We start from the raw sequence: 26,753 nt of genomic DNA on the forward strand, positions 1-26,753 counted from the left end.
CAGGTTATAAGACTTTCTAGCATATATATGTCTAGATTCATTAACATATATATGAATGTGGGCAATGCTAGAAAGTCTTATAATATGAAACGGAGGAAGTATTATGTTTCGTGTGCTGAAGAAAATCCCTGACCAGTTTGTCATTGCTTGCATCAGCAAAGCAATACTGTGCTAGAATTCAAATTCACTGGCTAACTTATCACCCTCTGGTAGTCCGGTGAGTATCAAAATTGATACTCAAATTGACAGTGACATGAAATTGGCACAATTTGCTACTGAAACAACATTATATTGGTCCTCAGATTGATCGACAGTGACATGAAATTAAATCAAACAACTCCATGCATATCAAAATTTATTATCCTTAACAACTAAGGTAATGCTTGCATATGAATCATTCTTAAAATCGTCTCAATTCCCCACCTGATGTTACTGGTGCAGACCTCGGTGTCCATGTTAAGAAGATGACGGTTCACTGGTGACAAACTGAACAATATTCAACACATCAGTGAAGGCCGGCACTTAATTAGTCACGTGACTCGTGCAATTTGACTATCCAGAAAGAAGAGAACAGTTTCTTGGGTTCTGAAAAATAGCAGGTATGTCATAATCAGATGGGTCAATACTCAATATACTGACATGTTGCGGAGGCATCATATTATTTTGTTGAGCCAAAACGAAGCTTCTCATGCTAGCAACTCCCCCCGGGGGAGTGTTTGTAATTTTGTGGTTAGTAATGCTTCATGTCTCCCTGAAAGCAGCCGCTTACCCTTTGAAAGTTTAAGCTTCAACTTGACATCTTAATCTAAAACACTACTCCCTCCGTCCCAAAATATAGCAACTTTTAGCTATGAACCTGGACACATAGTTGTCCAGATTCATAGCTAAAAATGCTTACATTTTGGGACGGAGGTAGTATATTATTAGATGGATAGTGGTTTGGATCCGTTGGATTCAGCTTATTAGATGATTTCCTCCTGAAGATTCTACCAATTAAGGGGCGGTTTAAAAAATAATTGTTGTTGGCAGGCTAGAGCTGTTTGGGGGCAGTGGTGATTTTTTGCAGAACTACACCTGCAGTAGCAGCCACTGACATGTGGAACCGGGTCCACCTGTCAGCCACCGCTACTGCAAATGCAGTACTGCAGAGAATCCATATCTGTTTGGGGGAGCAAGTAGTACAACTTGTTGGGTGACACATGGGGCATATATGTGCCCAAAGGCTCCCGCAAAAGAAGTCAATATATATCTATCCTCCTGTTGTATTTTATAAATTACATTAATTTATGATTTAGATATAATCATATAACATGCAATTGCAACGCAATGTTTAACGATGTTTAACAAGGAGAAAAAAAATGCAGGTAGCAAGAGTAAATATATATAGTTTATAATGCAACATTGTTGGCGGTATGGTATGAGGCCCTTCGACCAAAATCTGCCGAAGGCTATGCGAGGAGTGGGGATCCAAGCCCGAGACGCCAAAGTTAGTCGGGGCGAAGCCCCCCATGGCGAAGACTATGGAACAAGGACGGCGAGAGGCGAAGGATCGTGCGGGTACTTTGCCAAGCCGGAGGCCTCTTGGGCGAAGGATGCAGGGCGAAGAGTATATGCTGAAGGGAGACGACTTCGCCAAAGCAAGCTCGCCCCCACGAGGGCCGAAGAAGCCTTTTCCGGCCCATCAAGCCTAGGGGCCATTGGGCCGACGATCGCCTAACGACCCATCAGGAGTCCATGAACCTCTATTACACTATGTACCTATGTAAATGTCCCTTTCATAAGGGTAACCATGTAAATTCCCCTGTATAACCAAAACCCTAATAGTAAGAACCTGTAATAGGGGCTATAAATAGTCCCATAGGGCCAGGTAATAGGGGGATCGCAAGAAAAATTCTCTAATCAATACACTTTACTTTTTCTCAACCACTGTTGAGTAACCATGTCTTTCGACGTATGCAGTTGTCGTTTTGACAACAGCTGGCGCTGACCGTGGGGACCTCCGAGCGAAACCACTGAGAGTGAATGCCACCGAAGAAGGTTGTAAAGGAGAAGGTTACAAGGCGAAAGGAAAGCGACGCCGGGGCGGATATGGCCGCCGAAGAGGGAACAGAGCCTTCGGCGCCTGTCGTCGAAGATGGAGGAGCGCCATCTGCTTCCGCACCTGCGCCATCACTACCGCCTTCGGCCCTTGCTACCTCTGTGCAGGTCCGAACGCGGCTGACATGGCGAAGGCGGCTGCGGCGGCGAGGGCACTCCAGACTAGGGTGGAGATCCTTTCGACAAACCAACTACTGGTGCCCCAAGCCGCTTCGTCGCAGCCGGCAGCGGCCCCAACTACGCTCGCCGCTGTGCAAGCCCAAGTCAACCCTGACCCCGAGACACAAACCGAAGCCGACATGGAAGCCATGCGACAGTACATGACACGACTCCAAGACATGCTTCGCCAAATGCAAGAACAGCAGCAAGCGTACGAGGCGGCAAGGCAGTCCAAGGTCGCTTCGGCACCTATCCTCCAGTATTCGGCAGGCTATGTCCCACCCCTAGTCTATCCACAAGTGCCGACCCAGTCCCTTCCGCCACAAGTTGCGCAAGCGCCAATGTACTTCGCTGGGCAGCCATCGACCGCAGCAGCGCATCCGGCCCCTCATGTGCAACTGCAAGCTCAACCGGTCGCTGCCCAAGTACATCCTCAACCGCCTGGCCAAGTGCCGCAAATAATGGCAGAAGGGTCTTCGGCTCTACAGGCGCAGCTCCAAGCTTTCCTTCAGCAGCTCAGCCAACCCCACAACATTTCAAGTATAGCCCCTTCGGCCCGCCCGGAGGGGAATACAAGTCAAGGTGCGCCTCGTTGGTTGCCTTCGAATCAGCCAGGTCTGGGGGATTCGCCGTGGAGTCAAGGACCGCAGTTCGACTCTATCAATGCTGCTCAGGCGCCAACCGTTCGGCCGCAAGCACCAACGCCAGGCTTCGGAGCAAACCAAGCACCAAACCAGGTCGCCATGACATGGTCACAGCCAACTTTCGACCCATTCATGGCGGCACAGCAAGCATCACCAATCGGGGCTGGGCAGCCGAATGCCATGGCCCAACCTCGCGCAAGCCGTGATTTCGCCCTTCGCCACGCCATACCCGCAGCAAGGTGCCGTGAACAGGGCAGGGGCGAAAAGGGGCTACCGCTGAGTGGGGGAATCAAGACCCGTCCAATCCCACCCTAGTTCAAGTTCCCACTCGTCCCACGCTACTCAGGCGAAACTGACCCAAAGGAATTCCTCTCCATTTATGAATCCGCGATCGAAGCGGCTCATGGCGACGAAAATACCAAGGCAAAGGTAATACATCTCGCCCTAGACGGCATCGCCCGCTCTTGGTATTTCAATTTGCCAGCCAATAGCATTTACTCATGGGAGCAATTGCGCGATGTCTTTGTCCTTAACTTTCGAGGCACCTATGAGGAGCCAAAGACGCAGCAGCATCTACTCGGCATTCGCCAGAGGCCGGGGGAGTCGATAAGGGAGTACATGCGTCGCTTCTCGCAAGCCCGGTGCCAAGTTCAAGACATAACTGAGGCATCAGTCATAAACGCCGCTTCGGCTGGTTTACTTGAGGGCGAACTCACAAGAAAAATCGCCAACAAGGAGCCGCAGACGCTTGAACACCTACTTCGCATCATTGACGGGTTCACAAGGGGCGAAGAGGATTCCAAGCGACAGCAAGCAATACAAGCTGAGTACGATAAGGCTTCCGTCGCCGCTGCTCAAGCCCAACAACAAGTTCAAGTTGCCGAACCACCTCCTCTCGTTGTTCGCCAGCCCCAGCCGGCGATCCAAGCACAACCGCCAAGGCAAGGTCAAGCCCCCATGACCTGGAGGAAGTTCAGAACCGACCGAGCGGGCAAGGCTGTTATGGCTGTCGAAGAAGTGCAAGCCCTTCGCAAGGAGTTCGACGCTTAGCAAGCAAGCAACCATCAGTAGCCTGTCCGCAAGAAGGTCCGAAAAGACCTCTACTGCGCCTTCCACGGACGCTCTTCGCAAACCACGGAGCAATGCCGAAACATTTGGCAACGTGGCAACGCGCAAGATCCAAGGACGCAGCAGGGAGCAGCGGCCGAAGCAACTCGTGAAGTAGCTCAAGAACAAGCACCCCCGGCCGAACAGCGCTAAGATGCGCAACGCAGAGTGATCCAAGTGATTACAGGGCCGACCCGCCGATCCAACTGTCGAAGCGACAGAAGAAGATGCAGCTGCGAACGGTCCATAATATCACTTCGGCAGGCGAAGGGGCTCCGCAGTATCTGAACCAACAAATCTTTTTTGGGCCAGAAGATGCCGAAGGAGTAATGTTCCCGCATCAAGATCCTCTGGTGATCTCAGCCGCTAGTTTCGAGGTCCGGCGAATCCTGGTCAACGGAGGAAGTTCGACCGATGTCATCTTTGCCGAAGCATATGCCAAGATGGGGTTGACTACCCAAGCCCTTACCCCAGCACCGACATCGCTCCGAGGATTCGGCGGAGAAGCAGTTTAAGTTCTTGGCCAAGCACAGTTGATAGTAGCCTTTGGCATGGGGGAAAACAGACGCGAAGAGCAAGTATTGTTTGACGTTGTCGACATCCCATACAACTACAACGCCATCTTCGGCCGTGCAACCTTGAACAAGTTCGAAGTCATTTCCCATCACAATTATCTCAAGCTCAAGATGTCCGGCCCGGCAGGAGTGATCGTGATCAAGGGGCTTCAGCCTTCAGCTGCTTCAAAAGGCGATTTGGCCATAATCAATAGAGCAGTGCACAATGTTGAGGCCGAACCGCATGACCGGGCGAAGCACGCGCCAAAGGCCGCCCCTCACGGCAAGATAATCAAGATGCAGATTGATGATGCCGACCCCATAAAACTCATATCACTGGGGGGGGGGGGGGGTGACATGGGCGAAGAAGAAGCTAAGAACATCCTAGAGGTACTAAAAAAGAACATTGATATCTTCGCCTGGGGCCCTGATGAAGTGGGAGGTGTTTCGGCAAATCTCATCATGCATCACCTGGCAGTCAAGCCGGATGCAAAGCCAAGGAAACAGAAGCTATGCAAGATGTCCGCTGATCGTCAGGAGGCAGCAAAAGCCGAAGTCCAAAAATTGCTCAAGGCAGGGGTCATTCAAGAGATCGATCATCCTGAGTGGCTGGCGAATCCAGTGCTGGTGCAGAAGTCAAATGGCAAATGGCGCATGTGTGTCGATTTCACAGACTTAAACAAAGCATGTCCGAAGGACGATTTCCCCTTGCCACGGATCGACCGGCTCGTGGATTCGACAGCCGGCTGCGAACTCATGAGCTTCCTAGATGCATATTCCGGCTATCATTAGATTCGCATGAACCCGGCCGACATCCCCAAGACAGCCTTCATCACACCGTTTGGCACCTTTTGCCACCTCAGGATGCCTTTCGGTCTGAGGAATGCCGGAGCAACCTTCGCTAGGCTGGTGTACAAGGTCCTTTACAAGCAGTTGGGGCAAAACGTGGAAGCTTATGTCGACGACATCGTCGTAAAAAGCCGCAAGGCTTTCGACCACGCGTCCGACCTACAGGAGACCTTCGACAACTTGCGCGCAGCGGGTATGAAACTGAATCCTGAGAAGTGTGTTTTCGGCGTTCGCGCAGGCAAGCTGTTGGGTTTCCTTGTTTCTGAAAGAGGCATCGAGGCGAATCCCGAGAAAATCGATGCCATTTAGCAAATAAAGCCTCCGTCGAGCGTACGTGAAGTACAAAAGCTCGTAGGCCGAATTGCGGCACTCAGTCGATTCCTCTCAAAGGCAGCCGAAAGAGGTTTGCCCTTCTTCAAAACCCTCCGGGGCGCGGGAAAATTCAACTGGACTCCCAAATGCCAAGCAGCGTTCAACGAGCTAAAGCAAGACCTGCAAAGCCCGCTAGCTCTGATCAGCCCAGCATCAGGAAGCGAACTGCTACTATACCTAGCAGCTTCGCCAGTGGCAGTTAGTGTTGCTCTCGTCCAAGAAACGGATTTAGGCCAAAAACCGGTCTATTTCGTCTCCGAAGCATTGCAAGGAGCGAAGACAAGATACATTGAAATGGAAAAGCTCGCTTACACCCTGATGATGGCTTCACGCAAGCTTAAGCATTACTTTCAGGCCCACAAAGTCATAGTGCCATCACAGTACCCTTTGGGCGAAATACTCCGGGGTAAACAAGTTCAGAGAAATGTGTGAAGGGTTTAACCTGGAAATCAGGTTCGCATCGGTCGCGCACCCGCAGTCAAACGGAGCGGCTGAACGTATAAATGGTAAAATCCTAGAAGCACTAAAGAAAAGGCTTGAGGGGGCAGTGAAGGGCAAATGGCCAGAGGAAATGCTATCTGTTCTCTGGGCCCTTCGGACGACCCCCACAAGTCCAACCAAGTTCAGCCCGTTCATGCTTCTCTATAGCGATGAGGCAATGACCCCAACAGAGCTAGGGGCTAACTCACCAAGGGTGACATTCTCTGGGGGCGAAGAGGGGTGCGAGTTGTCGCTCGAACTCTTGGAGGGAGTAAGAGTCGAAGCACTCGAGCACATGCAAAAGTATGCCACAGGCACTTCGGAAACTTACAACAAAAAAGTTCGACCGACGGAGCTGTTGCCTGGTCATCTTGTCCTAAGGAAAAAGGTGAACCCGATAGCCGTTGGCAAGCTCGAATCGAAGTGGGAAGGACCGTACCTCATCAAGCACAAATCCAGGACAGGATCCTTTCGACTGGCGACACTAGAAGGCGAAGAGTTCGACCATTCCTGGAACGCGGCCTCTCTCAAGCGTTTCTATGTCTAGAACGGGTGGCACCCAAATCGCCAAACTTGTAAAAATGTATATATCGTTATGTAAGCCCTTCGGCACTATGTAAGCCTTTCGGCAAGAAAAAAAAGAAAAAAAGAAGAGGAAAATGAAAAAACACAAAAAAAAAACTGGATGTAGGGCTATTATTCACCACGGAGGCCTGAACCAGTATAAAATCTTTGTGTCCTCTGCCTTCTTTTTACTTGTTTTTGCGATTGATAATTTGCGGAAAAACCCCAAGGCAAACGCCTGATCAGCGAAAAAGGCCAGGGGGGCGAAACGAATCGGCCGAAGCATCGCTTGCCGAACGATTGAAACCGTAACAGCTTGTTTTGGAGAACAATTAGCTAAACACTGTTACACTCGATCGAAAGGAAAGCACGAGTGCTTCCTATAACGTAGAACAAAACGGATCGAAAACGGAAGCCGAAAGCTGAAAAGTCAAAACCTATTTTGCTAATATATGCAAAAGGGCCGATACGTTCCGACCCAACGAAAAGCACACGAAGTGACAATGCAAAAATAGCGAAAAGGAAATAAAACACACATTTATTGATTTTAAATAAAAATGTATCGAAGAATACATCACAATGGTACAAATGAAGAGAAAGAAGCAATGGCGTTACAGCCCGGCTTACAGATAAATTACATCTTCGCCCCCGCGATCTCTCTCTCTCTCTCTCTAAGGAATGATTGGGCGAACTAGGTTTGTCATCACTACTAATATCATACACAATCCTAAGAGGAGAAGGGGGCGAAATACAGACTAGACTGTAACGACGCTGGGAGATCGCCTCCTGTCGATCAGTCTTCTGATGGTTTCGCCAAAAGCGAGCCATGTCCTCCAAACGTCTTGAATGAACAAGATCGTAGTCTTCTAAGGTTCGCCAAGGGTGCGCCCGAAGCCACCCGGCAACCTTGTAGCTGCGTCCGTTTATCACCATTTCACGATAAACAGGCCGAATTGGGCATCGCACCTTTGGTAAATCCTTTAATGCCACAAATTTCTCGTTTTGGTTTCGCCAACTCCCAGAAGGGGGCCGAATGCACAACTTTCGGCAAACACCCTGGTAGAAAGTGCAAAAAGGGCAAAAGGAGAATTGCATAGTAAGAATAGGCGAAAAAAGAAAAATGTATTGCATAATCATAAATACGCCAAAGACTTCGACCATCAAAAAGTGGCTAAGAGTGAGTCATATATATTCAAAATATCCAAGGGCCCCTTTTTTCGGCTACAATAAAGAGGGTTAGCGGCAGCCCGCCGAATACACATCGTTCGCCACTCCTGGCGAACACAAAAAGAAGGAAAACTACAAAAATCTAAGGAAAGGGCGGAGGGCCTCACACCTCTGGGTGATCCTGGGCGTCGCCTCCACCCCCTTCAGCCGCCGCGTCCTCTTCTTCGCAAAGGTCTGCCGCCTCTGCCTTCGCTAGTTGCTCCAAAAGGCGCACCTTGGTGGTGGACCGGCCGTCCTTCTTCCAGAATTGTTTCCGCCACGCACGAAGTGCGGGCGAAATGTCCTGCGCGCTAATCTCCCAGTCCCCCTTCGCATAGTTAGGGAACTCGGCGACGTGCTCGCAGCCGAACTGTTGCAGAAGACCCATAGTAAAGGCCGCTGATACACGCGCACAGCAATCACCGTACGCAGTGGCGCAGTCCAAAACCGAACTACCAGCCTGCTGGGTCCACTCGGAGAAGTCGAAGGCCGAGGCATCTTCGGTAGGGACCCCTCGTACTTTTGCACCCATGTCAGTAAGGGCGAGGCGAAGCGTTTGGCACGCCGTTCTTGCGGATTCGGTAGTTTTCGCCATCTCCCGCGAAAACCGCTGCGACTCCACAGCGCTCGCTTCAGCCTTGCTGACCTCCAGGCGAAGAGCCTCCATCTTTGGCTCAATAAGGTTATAATAATCCGTCAGCACGGCGGAATGGGCCTTTTCTTTCCTTAATTCGGCCTGGAGGCGATCAACCTCAGCTATGGCTTCTCTCCCTTTCTCCAGTTCGGCCTTGAGGCTATCGACCTCGGCCCTAGCCTCTCTTCCTTTCTCCAACTCGGATTGGAGCCGCTTGTTTTCGGCTTTCGCCTCTTTCAGGGTGTTGGCGAGGGCCTCCATCTCCAAGTTCTTGCGGCCTATTTCGTCATCCATGGCCCGAAGACGGTTCTTAAATCCGTCTAAGACAAGCCCGCACGGTTCGCTCTGTCGAACAGTGAGCTGCAAGAATCTGGATGCAAAATAGGAACGGCGAAGAGAGCAAATGTTAATTATGGGACATGTAAAAAAGAAGAGGAAAACCAAGAATAGAGAAAAAGCATACTCGAACCGCTAAGCTTTTAATAGCAGAACATCCCTCATCGAACTCATTCAGTTCGGTGAATAGGCTCGGGGTGCTGGCAGGTAAGACAAGATTGCTTACTCCCTCGACAAAGGGAATAAGGTCTACCCGGGTCTCGAAATCGCCAGGGGCGAAATGGGGCACCGCAAGGGAATACTCCGAAGCAGATGTTTCGACGGCCGCACCCTTCCCCTTCGCCTTGATTAGCGGCGAAACAACCGGTTGACGCAGAGGGCTACCGAAGACCCTCGCCGCAGCTGTCACGATCCGTTCCGCGGAGGTTGAAGCCCCGGCGGCGGCGCTACCGCCTGCTCCATCAGCGCGAAGTGAAAGAACGGGGGCGGTCGAAAGGTCCAGGCTGCGGCCAGCGGGCGAAGTCGGAGTCTCGTCAGAAGACTCGTCGTTGCTGAAGACGCGAGCGACATCGACGAGTCCTTTCTTCTTGGAAATATTTTTGACCGGACCTCCCTTCGCCGCCTTGCCTGCCGAAAACGCAATTAGCGCCTTCGCCCCATCCAACTCCTTTCGACGAAGGGGGGAGCTGTTCGACTCCACCCCAGTCTCATTGTGACCCGGGCTTGGAGTGGGAGTATAGCCAGGGGTGTCGACGCGGTTTTCGACCGCCTCGTCCGCGGCCTTTTCGACCACGACCTCAACCTCCTCCTCTTCCTCCCCTTCCTCCTCGCCGTCACGCTCTTCAACGTCGTCCTCGTCGTCGGCGTCGGAATCGGACGAAACAGGAACCCTTCGCTTCTTGGGCGCAAGCTTTACTTGTCCGCGCGTTCGCTTTCGTGAAGGTCCTGCATCGTCGTCGGCCTTGTGGGGGTTCGCCCGGGGAGGCAATTCGCCGTTGTAAACCCGGTTCGCCCGGCCAGCCGCTTGTCGCGTTAGCAGCTGGCTATACTCGACGACCGACACGTCGCCGATCATCCTACGGGCTTCGGCGTCAGCCTAGTCAAGGGTCAACACTACAAAAATAAAGGGTGTAGCCACATTAAGTGTCGAACAAAGCAAAATAACAAAGCGCAGGACTGCATTGCGAAAGGGCAGTCTTACCGTTCGTCCCTTCAGAGAGAACCAACTTCGGCAAACCATCAACCTCTTCACCTTGCTCAACTGCGACTTGCCACAACTGGGAGAGGGGTAAGATGTGAAGCATGCAAAATTCTTCCACCAAGTCGCGGCAGCTAAGGCGGGAGCAGACCTTACGCAGTAGAGCGAACCGCGCCTCCATAGCACCGTCCACGGCGATCTTGGGCTTTCGGTTCGGCTCAATCGCCCTACGCTGGCACCGAAGGGCTTTTGCGGAGTTAAAACCAGCCTCGAAGGGGATGGTGTGGTAAAACCACCACGCCATCCAATGGCGGTCCCACTTTAACATGGCGGCGTTCACCGGCCAGAGATCGGACCGCTCGGGGCGAACATTAAAGTTTATGCTCCCGAACACTGTCTTCTTCGTTCCAGCTGGGGTAATCACCGTCTTCGAATTCACGGTGGTGAAGAATATGGCGCCAAAGAGTTTGGCGCTTGGCTCAAACCCCGAAGTCCGGCACGCCCAGTCAAAGATAGCGATCCGGACCAGCGCCGACGGACTCAACTGTGGGAGCTCCACCTGGAAAAGGCGAAGAATCTCTGGCAACAACGCGTTGCACGGAAACCGGAGCCCCGCCTCAAAAAAACACAGCGAACACCACTGTCCGGTTGTCGACGGGTTTCGGTACAACGGCTTTCCCCGGGGCGAAAGCCTGTCCCTCGACTAACGCCCCAGAGCTGACCAACTTTGCCAGCTCGCCGTCGTCTATGAGAGAAATCCCCAAATAGGCAGTGGTGTCGTCGTCAATCCGGCCGGGGTCGGGCCCTTTCGCCGAAGAGGGGTTAGGCTTGCGGGGAGCCATGACGAAGGACGTATGAAGTCGCGAAGGGTGTGTGCAGTGGCGAACAAGGGGAGTGAGCGAGAAATCTAAAGGGCCAAGGGGGGCCGTGCAAGCAAGAACGGAGGAAGAGAGCGCAGGCGGTGAAAGTGGCAAGTTTGGCGGTGAAAAGATAACGGGGGAGCATATATAGCCCAACAAGGCGACGGTTCGCCTACCCACCAGTAATAAAGCGCCACGTGTCGCGAGGGTAGGCGAAATGGTAAATTCCCATCGACTGAGTTGCACAGTAAAAAGCCCACAAAGGGAAGGCCCATTACTGTTCCTTTCGGCCCGGTAAAAAAATAAAAAAATATATATCACCGTCCGCAGGAGGCGAAGAGCGGCAAATCAATACCAGCCGCACAGACAACAAACTTTATTTGCAGGAACAATGTAGGTTTCGGCAGGAGCATCGGTCGAAAGGGGGCGCCACATACTATACCACATACCACATGGTTTGCACGGTCTCGGCCGAAGCTCCAATCTCACCCTTGCCCGTGAGGGGCTTGTTGGCGATATGGTATGAGGCCCTTCGACCAAAATCTGCCAAAGGCTATGCGAGGAGTGGGGATCCAAGCCCGAGATGCCAAAGTTAGTCGGGGCGAAGCCCCCCCCCCCCCCCCCCCCACCATGGCGAAGACTATGGAACAAGGACGGCGAAAGGCGGAGGATCATGCGGGTACTCTGCCAAGCCGGAGGCCTCTTGGGCGAAGGATGCAGGGCGAAGAGTATATGCCGAAGAGAGACGACTTCGCCAAAGCAAGCTCGCCCCCGCGAGGGCCGAAGAAGCCTTTTTCGGCCTATCAAGCATAGGGGCCATTGGGCCGACGATCGCCTAACGGCCCATCAGGAGTCCATGAACCTCTATTACACTATGTACCCATGTAAATGTCCCTTTCATAAGGGTAACCATGTAAATTCCCCTGTATAACCAAAACCCTAATAGTAAGAACCTGTAATAGGGGTTATAAATAGTCCCATAGGGCCAGGTAATAGGGGGTCCCAAGAAAAATTCTCTAATCAATACACTTTGCTTTTTCTTAACCACTGTTGAGTAACCACGTCTTTCGACGTATGCAGTTGTCGTTTCGACAACAAACATCAAGCCTCTCTCCGAACGGTGTCATGAGCCTATATCATTACGTCTTATGTATAGGTCACAAAACAACATATTACCAGAAAATAATTTTAGTACTTTAGGGGACAATCGTTATTTATTGGGTGTTTTTTTAGTTGACTTCCCCCTATTGATTCACCAACTTTTTTTTGGGTTCTTCTTGTAGTAATCGATAGCTAACCTAGTCGCATGGGGAACACGTACGGTCTACCCTGCCATCCACGCACGCTCGTTGCGAACAATCAGAGAAGCTCAAATCCTATTTGGAATCGCCCCTAACTCCCAAAGCGCTATAAATACAGGGAGTCCGGTCACACGTAGCGGTAATAGTGATATCTCTCCGTATTTAGTTCACTCTAAATGTTATGATCCTAGTGGTAATGTTTTTTGCCGGTGCAAGTGGCACCAGGTGGGACATTGACATCCCCTAGTCAATCGCTATACTGAGAGGCCCTCGCGTCGCTCCCGCATGGGTGACACGAGCGGCGCCCAACACCCTAGCACCGCCGACACCCTTCCTCCTACCTCCACCCCGCCACCGCTTGAGAGAACCACCGAAAACTGAGTGGCGACCAAGGACGACGGTAGCAAGGCACATGTTCGCTTCATCCCGTCCACATCAAACGTGGAGAGGGGCGACGAAGGTTGGGAAGAGGAGGTGACGAAGACCAGCGCGAGGTGGAGCAGCAAACGTCCATGGGGGGTTGGCAGCGGGCGGCACGGCTCCGACAGTTGGCGAGGAGTCATGACTAGGGAACAGCTGGCGGGGGAGGCCGTAGTCAGAGATGAGGAAGGCCGGATCTGGCCATCCAATCCAAATCCATTAGGCAGTAGGTCGGATGAGTTGGGCTAGTCTTTGAATTGGCCTATTAGATGAAGACGTGGGAGCTTCCCGCCATTCCTAGTATTGCCTAGACAGCTTGCCTGTCATAGGATGGAGATCGAAGAACAATTAGGATGATGCGGAAGCATGAGAAGGTTGCAAAATCCTATTGACTACATATAGTGGGGATTGATTGTATAGGTATATAGAATTAGGGGCAAATAAAGGGCCGAGTCCACTTTAGGGGTAAATAAGTATCGGAGGAGGAAGAAATATTTGTATGTCATACTATAGGGGTGAGAAGAAAGTGTGGGATGGTCTCATGGTCATATGAGATGAAAAGTGGCAAATAGTCGATTGGCTTATCAAAGAAGTGGCAAATTGAAAAAAAAGAATGGAACATAAACATAAATCTCCAACATGTAAAGGTACATTGCAACTATAATCCCAAAACAAATATATGACATATGGTCCACAGCCATTTTTTTAAAAAAGTACAATAATCATCTTATTAGCGTCTCATGTCTCCCAGAGAACAAACCACACCCCATACTTGCATCACGAGAGCATGAAAAAAAAAACCCTATATAAAGAACAGGCTACAAAACCTTGGGATTATTTCAAGTTCTAACCAAGCACCCACATGAAAATTGATCTATAGGTTAGAACATGCGTATGCTTAATTATTATACTTCCTCCGTTTCACAATGGAAGTCATTTTAGCATTTTTCACATTCATATTAATGCTAATGAATCTAGATATCTATATTCATTAACATTAATATGAATGTGGGAAATGTTAGAATGACTTACACTGTGAAATAAAGGGAGTACATATATTTTTTCAGGGAAGCTTAATTATACATAATTAACAGATATAATCTACAAGATTCCAAGTAGAGGTCTTAGCAAAGTTGGTAGCAGCTTGTGTGTGTAGCTAGGTAGACGAGGTCCTTGGAAGCGCGAGGCAGATCAATGGCTTCTCCATTTCGAGGGACATGCCGAGGCGCTCGCTCATGTCGACGCCGCGGTCGCCGGACGGGACCCACCTGAAGCTCCGGAGAAGCTGCGCCAGCCAGAGGTGGACGGTGGCCATGGCCAGCGCCCTGCCGGGGCACGCCCTCCGGCCGGCCCCGAACGGCGCCAGCCGGAGGTCGCAGCCGCCGGCGCCGCCCGCCACGCCCACGCCGGCGGCCTCGCCGTCGCCGAGGAACCTCTCCGGCCGGAACACGCCCGGGTCGCGCCACAGCCCGCCGTCGCGGGCGATGGCCCACATGTTCACCACCGCCGTCGTGCCGGCGGGCACCAGGGCGGCGCGGCCGCCGGCGTCGTCGCCAAGGTCGAGGTGGGCGTCCCGCGTGGCGAGGCGCGCCCACGACAGCAGCGGGCCCGGCGGGTGCATCCGCAGGCACTCCTTGACGACGCAGTGCAGGTACGGGAGCGCCGCCGCGTCGCCGCTCGCCGCGGCGGCGTCGATCTCGGCCTGCGCCTTGGACTGGACGTCCGGGTGCAGCGCCATCCGCGCCAGCACCCACTCCAGCAGGATGGCCACCGTGTCTGTGCCACGGAAGATCATCTCCTGACACCACCCAACATATAACAAATTAATAAATTCTCCGCTTATAAATACTCTCTCCGTTTCACCTTATATATTTCCTCCATTTCATAATAGTCATTCTAACATTTTCTACATTCATATTGATGTTAAAAAATCTCTCTCTCTATATATATATATACATATATATATGTCTAGATTCATTAACATGAATATAAATGTGAAAAATGATAGAATGACTTGCATTGTAAAATGGAGTATAAAATTGCTTTCAAGTTTTTTCTCCATTTTATATTATATATAAGTTGTTTTAGCTTGTTTTTCATGATCAAACTTTTTTAAGTTCGATCAATTTATAAAAAAATTAACATCTAACACACCAAATTAGTTTTATTAAATGTAGCATTAAATATATATGTTGGTAATATTTTTGTTTTGGTTTAAAAATGGCACTATACTTTGGACCCTCCCCGCGCGTGGCCCTCCTCAGTCCTCCCGATCCCCACTCGCGCGCGCGGCCCTCCTCCCCCCTCTTGTGTCGCGCACCCTTCCTCTTCTCTCCTTCCAACCGATCTCCTCTCTCCCTCCGTTTTTCTCTCCCTCCTTCCTTTCTTTTTTTTCGTTTTTTTTCTCCCTCAGCCCCAATCCCTCTCCCTCCTCCCCCCTCCGTTTTTCTCTCCCTCATCCTGATCCCTCTCCCTCCTTCCTTCCTTTTTTTCGTTTTTTTCTCCCTCAGCCCCGATCCCTCTCCCTCCTTCCCCTTTTTTTTCGTTTTTTTCTCCTCCCGATGCCCTCCTCTTCTACTTTTTTTTCTTTTTCTTCTTTTTTTCTCTCCCTCCCATCTATCATTTTTCCTCTTGTTCTTTTCTCTTTTTTTTGAAAAATTAAAAATAAATTGATATTTTTCCTCATGTTCTTTTCTTTTTTTAGAAAAATTAAAAATAAATCGGTAAAATCAAGACTTGAACTCATGATCTTGTAGTTCATGGCAAGTTCTCCTATCCAGTTCACCATATGATGTTATGTGAGTAAAAAACATTGTTTGTATGTTTTGCATGTGTGTTCAAATTGTGTGAGAACAAATCATTTATATTACTGCAAGAATTATACCTTGTTACTATAATTCAGCAATAATATTATCATATAAGGGTAGTAACATGATACGTTACTGTAAAATTAATAGGTTGTTTCTGCAAAATTAATAGGTTGTTACTGCACTTTTGGCAGTAACAACATGACAAAAATTGAAGTAACAGAGAATATGCATACTAACAGTGGCACTACATTAGTAATTTTTTTGTAGAGTTAAAATATTTTAAATCTCAATCTTTAGAAAGTAGGAACGTACACGTCATGTCTTATTTTTCTAACCCATTTGTATCATGGCGTTCGTAAATTAGAACCATCATAATTATTTTTTAACGTCGTTACTGCAGAAAGCAGTCGTGTTACTACAGATTGGCTGTTGTGTTACTACGATGTTCCAGTGAGACGAGGACTAAAAAGAGGTAAATCTCGATCTTTAGAGAGCAATATCTCTCACATCATATCTTGTTTTTCTAATCCGTTTGCACCACGACGTTCATAAAAAACGCTTAACAAAACTAGATCCATCATGACAATCTTTTGACGTTGTTACTGCAAGAAAATTGTCTTGTTACTGCACGATGACCGTCCTGTTACTCCACGATTCCTGCAAGACGAGAACAACAAAGTGGTTGACGGGGGAGGGAGTGGTGGGCGGGTTTGATTAGCGGGAGGACGCTTTGACCGAGGTGGGAAGAGGGTTTTGGGCCCTTGGGAGGGTGGGGGAGGTGGGTTTGACCCATGGGAGGGGGGTGTAGAATAGTTATTCTAGGGGAGGGGTGTAGAATAGATTTGCTACTATACTTTTATATAAATATAATAAAACATATATAAGGTTGATTAGGAAAAAAAATCAAAACGACATATAATATGGAATGGAGCGAGTACTTGATAATAGTTGTCACATTTGACTTTCAGCGTAAAGTTTGAATATTCATTTTATTTTAAAATTTAGAATAAATATGTAAAAAATATAAGTCACCTTGAAATACCATAAAATAAATAATATTTACATATATGTTTTAATAAAATGAATAGTCAAACTTCATGTTGAAAGTATGTTTTAATATATCAGGGGCACTGTGATATGGACAAAATTTTCGATACTTTGAAATATTGCGGTCCAAAATAATTTAAAATTTTGAGCAAACTTTGATCAAACTTAAATAGTTTTTGCTTTCATTTTATAATTTTGAACTCTGGGTAAAAATCAACAGTGTTAAATACTTATGGTCGGAGTGAGTAGTGTATAGAGAAAATTCCCTATATACCCCTGAAAATTTACTCAATCCCTTCGATACCCCTGAATCTGACATCATCCCTTATATACCCTTGAGTTTTCATATTGATCTCCTCTATATCCATCTCCGTTAGTTGACCATTAGTTGACCGTTAAATATTTTAAAATGATTATATTACCCATCCTATACATATGTGGTACCTACCCAATAAATTTTCATATGAAAAAATTAACTTATACAAAATACCAGCAATATAATCATTTAATGCCCAACTTAAAAAATAAAACTTATTATTTATTATTTTTTAAAAATTATGATTAAATCTATACATTAGTTTCACCAGAAAATTAAGAGCAAAAACTAAATGTTATTTAGGTTTAAATTTTTGGGAAGATATACGAAATTCATCAAATTTGATCTGAAATTTATTTAAAAATTTTAAATTTGTTTTCTAATTTGTGATAAACTAATTATATCCACTTTGTTTTTTCACAATGAATCTTTTTTCACTAAATATTTGTTGAAAAGTAATTTTCAAATTTTATGCAGAACTTTTTTTACAATAAATCTTTTTTATTTTAATGAAATAATGTTTTATTTTTAAAAATTCATAACAAATATTTAGTAATTTATTCCTTATTGGTTTTCGCAACTCAAATAATTTACACATAAAACATTTCTAGCTTTTAACAATATACCAAGGACAATAAAGTAATTTCTACAATAACTAACGGTCAAACTAATGGCAAACTAACGGAATGGGTATGTAAGGGATCCAAATATATAAAAACTCAGGGGTATATAAGAGATCAAATAAATTTAAGGAGCTTAGAAGAGATTGGGTGATTACATGGGCATGTAGGGAATTGGCCCTAGTGTATACGATATGCAAGTCTAGTTAACTAATTAATTAGTGAACAAGAAAAAAAATCAGACGGCTCAGATTAGTATATGTAAGTCAAAATCATACATGCATGTCATGATCAGTACGTAATAAATATACTCTTACGTTAATGTCATCTAAAACAATTTGCTTCAATCAACCGGACACATGCAATTTAATTTATGTAAATTAATCGTGTAGTGAGAGCTTAGCTAGTTTGAGCTCATCCATTAAGGGACAGTGACCTTATGTTGTATCGCAGATTCCAGAAAAATGACCACATGAACAAGATACTGACGAGATCATGCACACTCACTCATTGACAGTGACTCAGGCGCACAAAAAATATTAATAATAAAAAGGATTAATATTCCCGCAAAAAAAAAGGGTTAATATGTGGCCCATCACATCAAGTTCAGAAAAAAAAAAAACTATATGGTCTTGCCGATGTGTAGACTACGAGAAGAAAGGTACTATATATGCACGACTATAAGTTGACTACTTGACCAGGCATATTGTTTTATTACTTATATTAAAACGTACGTATGCAGCTTATTTGTGGCTAGCTCATATGCATGTCCTGTGTATATGTGGGTAGCTAGCTCCTAGTCAACTAGGAGTAAAAAAAGTGATGTTTTGGACATTGGCCCCCTGCGGATTTATTGTAAATTTTTATAACCAACTTGCAGGGTAAAGTATTAACATAACTTAGAAATTATTAATTGATTTCTCTTTTAAATCGGAGATGGATTTTCATCCCTTTACAGACGATATCCTTGTTTCTTGTATGTCACCTAAAACTAGTATACATATATTATTTTATTATTTCGTTATAATTTATAGTAGTCGAATTTAAACTTGTATATTTGTGGAATGATATATCTCATATTAATATATTTTGTAAATTTTTTAATTTTTTTATAACTATTTAGGTGATATCTAGAAATGATGGATGTTTCCTCGAGAGATGAAAACACTTTTCCCATATTATTTTTCCTTACAACATGTCTACATGACAGTAAGAGCTTTTTTTACAAGAAACAAGAAAATCCTAGCAAGAAATTTCTTTGTTTAAATCTAAAATCTTACTAACTGAATCTTATTGGAGTACTAAGCTTTGCTAAAGTACGTGCCATGCATACAAACACATGGTAATTAAATCAGTGTACTTACCCATAGGACGGCGACCATGTCTTCCTCCTCCAGCCTCTCCTCTCCTTCCAGCCCCAACAAGACGTCCACGAAATCGCCGTCGCCGTCGCAGCCACCGTACTTGGCATCTCTCCTCGTCTTGTGCTCCTCTATGATCTTGGAGACGAACACCTTAACCCTAGACGCCAGCGCCCTGCTCTTCCTCCTGACGCCATGGACGTCGAGGAGGCGCAGCAGAGGCAGGTGGTCGCCCCAGTTGAAGGTGCCGAGCAGCTCGTACCCTTGCCCCACCATCTCCTCCAGCTCCGACACGGCGCCCGCGCCGAGCTCGCCGAGGCCGACCCCGAACACGCTCGCCATGACATTGTCCAGGCTCGCCAGGTGCAGCAGCCGCCTCACGCCGACGGCGCCGTCGTGCGCCATGGCGGCCGCCACGCGCCGCACCGTCTCCTCGCCGATCGCCCTGCGGCGGGCCGCGAGCCTCCCCGGGGCGAGCGCGTGCGCGGACGCCAGGCGGCGCAGCCGGCGCCAGTACCCGCCGTGCGGGGCGAACCCCATGGCGCGGTGGAACATGAGCTCCGCGGCGGCCTCCTTCACGGGGCGGTCGGCGAACGCGGCGCCGGCGAGGATCTCCCGCGCCGTGTCCGGGTGGCTCGCCACCACGAACTGGGTGAGCCCGACGGAGAACGCCATGAGGCGCGTGGCCCCGCGCGTCGACGCGGCGAGGCTGGCCAGCGCGCGGTGCGGGTTCGGGCCGGCGAACGCGAGCAGGACTCCCCGCGGGCCAGGGATGGCGGCGGCGCCGTGGCCGCCGGACGACGACAGCGCCCACGCGACGCCGCCGGGGTGGAAGAAGGCGAGCGCGAGGAAGAGTAGGGCGAGGAGGAGGCAGGCGTGGAGTGGGCTGGCCATGGTGGTGGCGAGGAGAGGCAGGAAGGTGGAGTCGAGGTAGGAGAAGGACACCATTTTTTTTTTTACTTCAAAGCAAGTTACTACAAGTGTGTAGGGTTTAGGAATCAGGAGAAGGTGATGACCCGATGAGTACTTTCAAGGAGGGGAGACCTGTTATTTATAAATGTGCTGGAGATAAGAAAAGAACTACCTTTGTTTTTTAATATACTACTCCCTCCATTTTATAATGTAAGTCATGCTAGAATGACTTACATTATATATATATATATATATATATATATATATATATATATATATTCATTAATATTAATATGAATGTGTAAAATGTTAAAATGATTTACATTATAAAATTATAAAACGGAGGAAGTAGTTATAGGCTCATGCGTTACAAGGAGAGCTACAGATCGGACGTCCGATGGTGTAAAAACATCGGACGGTCAAATGTTTCAGTTGACCGTTGGTGCAATATTAAGTTATACATGGTGAAACAGAAATATTAGCCTCTGAAACATTTAGAAATTTTGTGAAACACAATGAGAACACATGGTGAAACATATTGCTATCGCGTATGAAACAATAAATTTGTATTGTTTGAAACATATGTTTTTCTTTTATCAGAATATAATCATTATTGACGGTCATTATCGATCAGTTTCGACCGTCAATATTACTAAAATAGGAGAGAACTAGTGATGCTTGCAATGCATATATTTGTTAGAATAATAATATTCCACTAGTGTTAGGTTTACTAGCCTTTTGCAGAGAATGATCATAAAGTGGAGGAGAATCGACATCAACACCAACGATAAATCAATAAGAGATGTCGAGAACCAGGCTTATGCATGAATGGGCCAAGAACTCAGAATTGACACGACAAACTGGGCCAAAATTCGCAAGTCTGCGAAGAGAAGTAACAGAGGAGGCCGCCAGCCGAAATTGGATTGGATCGGGCCGGCCCCAGGTTCGGCCGAACCCTCCTTAGCGCCATCTGATCCAGGGCTTCGCCTGGACGGTGTGGATTAGCCCCCAATGACGGTTGGAGGGCATTTTCGACCATTCCAACCGCCACAACCGTCATTGGGAGGCTATAAAAGGAGTTGCCATTCTCACTTCACTCACACACCTCAAGCAATAGCTCTCTCATTTCTCTCAAGTTTAGTTTAGTAGTATCTAGCTGGTGGAATAGAATTAGAATAGGAGTCAAGAGTCCGGAAGTCTTCGGAAGAGTTCGGGTATGGCTCTAGCAGCTTTTCTTTCCTCTTTTGTAAGCTTTGTACTTTTATTAGAATACTCTTCTACATGCATTTATGGTATTGAAATACTCTCCGAGAATATGAGTACCTACTTTACATTATGTTCTTGTTATACTGAATATACGGCTAGCTTATCTGGGAGATGCTTTGGTGCGGGTATAATGTTTGCTTATGCAATTACTCTATGTCATGACGATGATATTAAAGTAGTATCTGGTAGTTTAGACGTGGTGTCTAGATTACAGGATATCATTATTTGGGGTTATATATTGCGGATGAGAGGTGGGCCGCTGATGGTGACAGCTCAGTACGGGTATTCCTCTGCGCCTATATATAATCCTAAGTTAATTTTCTAGGGAGGGTACTCCTCCGTATTTAACCCCGGTTGTATGGTCATAACGGGCTGTCGTAAGGAACTCGGCAGTTAGGGGTGGCTTCTCGAAGTACCAGGAGGGCATCGGATAGAGGGTATTAGCTAGTATGTCAGTTAGCTAGAATGTATGTATACTATGTATATTATAAGTATAGGAATAGATTCTCTTTCTCTTTTCTTTCCACTTAGCTTAGATAATATATTATGAGGATGAGTAGTTAAATGCTTGTGTGTCATTCTACCCTTGGACTATCTTAACCCCTTCTTAGAATATGATTATCATAAGTAATATATAAATTATTAGTTGAGTTCTCTCTACATGATCTTCCTACGGGATAAAATAAATACGATACCTTTGGAATACTCTCGGGTGAAATGCTACAATGGTATATCTGTGCGCTTGCGGATGAATTATGTAACCATAATATGCCAAAAGTATTTCTGCGCCATTGCTAGGAATTATATTTCTAGTAATGTCGTTAAGAAATACCAATAATCATGCGATATCTTGTTGTAAAGATTTAATTATAAGGAATTCAACGGTGTGATCGAATCATTCATTGGATAAGTAGTTTACAAGAAAAAATATTTTTAAGGTCACTAACACATGCATGCATGGTGAGAGAGCTAATAGAATGGCAGGAGAGAGAGAGTAGGGACATGAGCGTCCCACACTTTTTTGGTCATTAGCGAAACAATGAGTTATACGTGGTGAAACACAAAATTCAGTTATTGAAACATTTAAATTTTTTTACGAAACATAATGAAGACACATGTTGAAACATATTGCTATCACGTCTGAAACATTAAATTTAACGGATTGAAACATATATTTTTCCTTTATCGGAATTTAACGATGTGATATCTTGTTATAAAGATTTAATTATAACAAATATAATAGTGTGATCATATCATAGATTGGATACGTAGTTCAGAAGAAAAAATATTTTGAAAATCATGTAGTGTGTACCGATGTGTGGTAGACAGGCATGTAAGTAGTAGTTTTCTCATCCAATTTTTCATCTTACGGCAGACGTCCGACACTAAGTATTTTCGCGATTTTATATTTATCAGGAAAAAAATAGAAGTTCGTATGCCATCGTGGCCACACAATAAATTAAGGGCTAACCGTTATTATCAGATCCTCCGTCCTCCGGTCCTTATTATTTATAGATGTGCTGGAGATAAGAAAAGAAGCTAAGCTTGATGATTACTACCTTTATTTTTTAATATACTAGTTAATTATAAGCCATTATTTTTATTAAATTTGGTGGAAGGATTTGGATAGGGTGAGCTGTTCGGTTTATTATACCATGGTCTTTTTTTAAGAAATAGGTTTTTCAGGATAGATATTTTTATGGGAAGAGAGAGGTTTTTAGGATAAAGTGTTGGAGGGAGGAAGAGGGGCGACTCCCTCTTTAAGTATTAGATGACATAATTACTAAAGAGTAAAGAGTAAAGTGTACGGACGGTCTTTAAACTTGTAGCGGTGTGTCATCTATGTCTCCAAACTCTCAAAATGCATATGTAGAACCAGAACTTATCAAAGCGTATCATCTAGGTCCCAAATCGACACATCCCCTCTTAGATCCTATGTGGCGCTGATGTAACCTACCACATGGACATGACGTGTCCTTTTTTTTTCTTCTTTTCCTTTTCTTTTCCGTTTTCTTCTCATTCTTCTTTTTTTTTCCTTTCTTCTGCTCGGGTCACAGAGAAAGGAGAAGAAAGGAAAATACAAGAGAAGAAAAAAAGGAAAAAGAAAAATTTTAAAACGGTCCCATTTGTCAGTCAAAATTATGCCACATCAGCGCCACGTAGGATCCTGAAGGGGCTGTGGTGATTTCGGACCTAGATGACACACTATGACAAGTTCTGGGACTTGGATATGCATTTTGAGAGTTTAAGGATCTAGATGATACACCGCTATAAGTTTAAGGACCGCCCGTGCACCTTAATCATTACTAAAAGTGCGTAGCTAGGGTTTAGGAAGAGAAGGTGATGGGTAATTTGAACCTTGAAGAAGAGACCTGGTATTTTTAGAGAGGTGTTGGAGTTGAGAAGAGAATCTATAATTGAGGTTTGATGATTCATATATAATGGTTGGCCCAATTGGCATGGAATTGAGGAAATGGAATAAGATCATATGGATGTTGTGTTCTCGGCTAACATTAGAGCCGGAATAATAAAACTCTAAACTCAATTCAGGTGTCTTATATATCGTAGCCATATCACCTACACAATTCTTCTTAAAAAAACTTATTTCAATATTCCATCCACATTGTGTGTGTGATGAGGAACTAGGTCCCCATCTTCCGATAGGTACTGATAACTCTCGATCCGACTTCCGATCAACACGATTTGAACCTTGCAATCGCAGCACCACATCTCCTTTGGTTATCAACCATGCGCTGCCCAATTGATCTTGCCGAGAAGGCTAATCCCTATGCATGCAAATCGAAGAACACAAGCAAGAACAAGGTAGATTGCAACTCAATTGCATATAAATGATTCAGTACTCGAATTTGGAGTTTCACAAACCGAACTAGCGGCGAAACTGCAATAATGGTAGAAATAATCTAAGCAAAAGCCGACTCGAAATTGTGACAGATACTGAATAAATTTGATAAGGGATATCCTATGGTTGCCCTAGAACGTACACCCTAATGGGCTTAGCAACGACATAACTAAAAGACCCATGGCACAAATCAGACTCGAATTGGATGAGGTACAAGGCTTGTTTTGAAGATTCCAGACAGCTCGGTAGGAATTTTGACATAGTAATGTTGGAGTAGCCTTGGGGAAGGTCTTGGTTTTGTCCCCAATCAACTTCTTTCATCATCCATATATTTCTTGCGCTTGGTCTCTTTTCCTTCACCCAAGCAAGTATCTCTGTAAACGAAAACACACAAAACTCATGGTGCAATATCGTTTATTTAAATATAGAACATGTAAATCGTATATAGATGTTAACGACCAAATTTGGTAAATCATGCATCAGATTTGGAGTTAAGGCCGAAGCGGATTTGGAAGGAAATCAATAACAGAAACAGAGTATAAATCGGCTTCGGGACTGCATCGGCAGATACCGAATCGGACAAGGTAAGCCGATGTAGCCGATTCCGGCAAGGTGAGATTGGAACCATTGTCAGATTGATTTGACGTGCTTCATGAGGATTGCCACGTGCGGATTGAGTCCGAAGAAGGCAATTGTATCTATTAATTAGGAATAGTTTGTTAGTTTCCTTTATCTTTAGCAAAGTGTGTTTAGCATCCAATAAGGACTTTTTTTCTTTTATCTTTAGGAAAGTTTTGTCCTACGAGGACTAGTATCTCCCCATGGGTATAAATATGTACACCCGGGGTCATTGTAAATATCTCTGGATCAATACAACTAGTCTTGGCGCATCGCTACCCTCTTTACCGAGGTTTTTACTTATCATCCGGCGGAATTTGGCACCTGACGCGGGGCTGCATCGGTTCAGTTTGATCTCCGGCGAAGGGGTAAGTCCTACGTTCCGCTGGCCCTGGTGAATCTATCGGCTACATTGGTGTTGTTTAAAGTTGCATCACTTCGATCTCTTGGATCGCTCTGGTTTGGTTGATCTATTTGCCTACCTGATATCTCAATTCTATCTCTAATTGCATTGTGTTTAGAGACGCATCGGTTTAGTTGGGACTATCTCGTTTAGGTCCGATCTTCTGTCTTAGCCGATATATCTCTACATTCACAATGTTGTTGTAAATAGATTTGTTATATCCATCACATTAGACAGATCTATCGGCTCATCGAGTATTAGATTATCATATACAATCTCGTGCTGCATCGGTTAGGTTCGACCTATTAGATTGTTGTTGATAATATAAATCTTGATAAGCCGATAGGTTCATGCTAGTGTTTTATCGGGGTGCTAGCCGATAAGTTATCTGGATGTTGCATCGGCTTATAAGGATTGCGTATACATATAAGTTGGATTTAGCCGATAACAACAAAGGTTTCATCGATCTATCTAATCTTGTGGATTTTATGATATCGTACCTCTAGCCGATGTATGCTTTAACCTTCGGATCAATCTTGTTGTATTATATCGTATTGTTAGCCTATTGGTTTCTACTGAATTATATTGCTATATTATTGTTATTTATCATCATCAGTCGATCGCCTTTATATCATTATCTACATTGGATATATAGCCGATAGCTCAAGACCCTATCGCTATCGGCTGGTATCGGCATCAGCTGAGATTGCTCCATCGGCTTGTCAGCCGATCGGCTCATTGATCTGCTATTTGCATATCTTGTCAGTTGCAGGATCAAACTGACTGGCACGCCCGCATCTCATAAAGCTTTGGACCTGCACTGGAGCTAAGCAGATCTCCCAGGCCAGTGTGTGTTTTTCGTGTCAACAATAGAAAGTATGCACCTTTGGTTGTTGATTACATAAGGTATCTATGGTTATATCCGAGTTAGTGATGCCCTCATCAGTGTGGCTCTGGTTGTCTCTTGTTGCTTCGCACCATCATATCTACTTCATATGTCCTAAAAAAACTATGATACATCATAGTAATACAAATCTAGTAAGAAAGCTGTCCAGATTATTAGTAGTGGAATGTGTAACGTTCTGGATTAGATTTATTTTTTATGGGACATAGTAGCTCCATAGCATTATTGAAGCGTGTGCTCTCGAAGTCTCTGATTAACCTGTGATCTCTTGCAATACTAGGTATAGGGGAAAATTTTAGGACTTCCCACGGATGGTCTATTAATGGGTGTTTTCCTCTCCTCAATACTGCCTCTGGTTCTTTTCAACTAGACGTCGTTCAGGAAATCAACTGAATCTCTAGTGACATACTCCCTCTGTTTTTTTAATAGATGACGCTGTTGACTTTCGAACAAATATTTGACCATTTTTCTTATTAAAAAAAATTTATGTAAATGTATAAGATATAAATCATGCTTAAAATACTTTGAGTAATAAAACAACTCACAACAAAATAAATTATAGTTTACATAATTTTTTTTAATAAGACGAATGGTCAAAAGCGTGACAAAAAGTCAGCGGCGTCATCTATTAAAAACGAAGGTAGTTTTTTATAAATGCATTTTCTAGTCATACACTTTAAAAAATTATTGAAAATATACTGCATGAAAGTATTGTTGTGGCAAATATACTAATATCATTTTTTACATGTCAAATCATAATATTTTTCTTATACTACTGTAGTAGTAATTAATATTTTTAAGGTTCGACTGCTGCATCTAAAATGACATCTCAAATGGAGAGAGTATATTCCACTA

The 26,753-nt window shown here is 45.6% G+C and overlaps 1 protein-coding gene across 1 annotated transcript; it reads right to left on the minus strand.

The window, feature by feature from the left end:
* Nucleotides 1-13,510: 13,510 nt before the first annotated feature.
* LOC127767188 (cytochrome P450 78A5-like) lies at nt 13,511-19,883 on the minus strand. Its single transcript, XM_052292443.1, has 2 exons — nt 18,939-19,883; nt 13,511-14,579 (listed from the first exon to the last, which is right to left on the minus strand). The coding sequence occupies exons 1-2, from the start codon at nt 19,881-19,883 to the stop codon at nt 13,938-13,940; spliced, it is 1,587 nt and encodes a 528-aa protein (XP_052148403.1). The 3' UTR covers nt 13,511-13,937.
* Nucleotides 19,884-26,753: the final 6,870 nt, after the last annotated feature.

The sequence above is a fragment of the Oryza glaberrima genome, chromosome 3, assembly GCF_000147395.1.
Source record: "Oryza glaberrima chromosome 3, OglaRS2, whole genome shotgun sequence".
Lineage (NCBI taxonomy): Eukaryota > Viridiplantae > Streptophyta > Magnoliopsida > Poales > Poaceae > Oryza > Oryza glaberrima.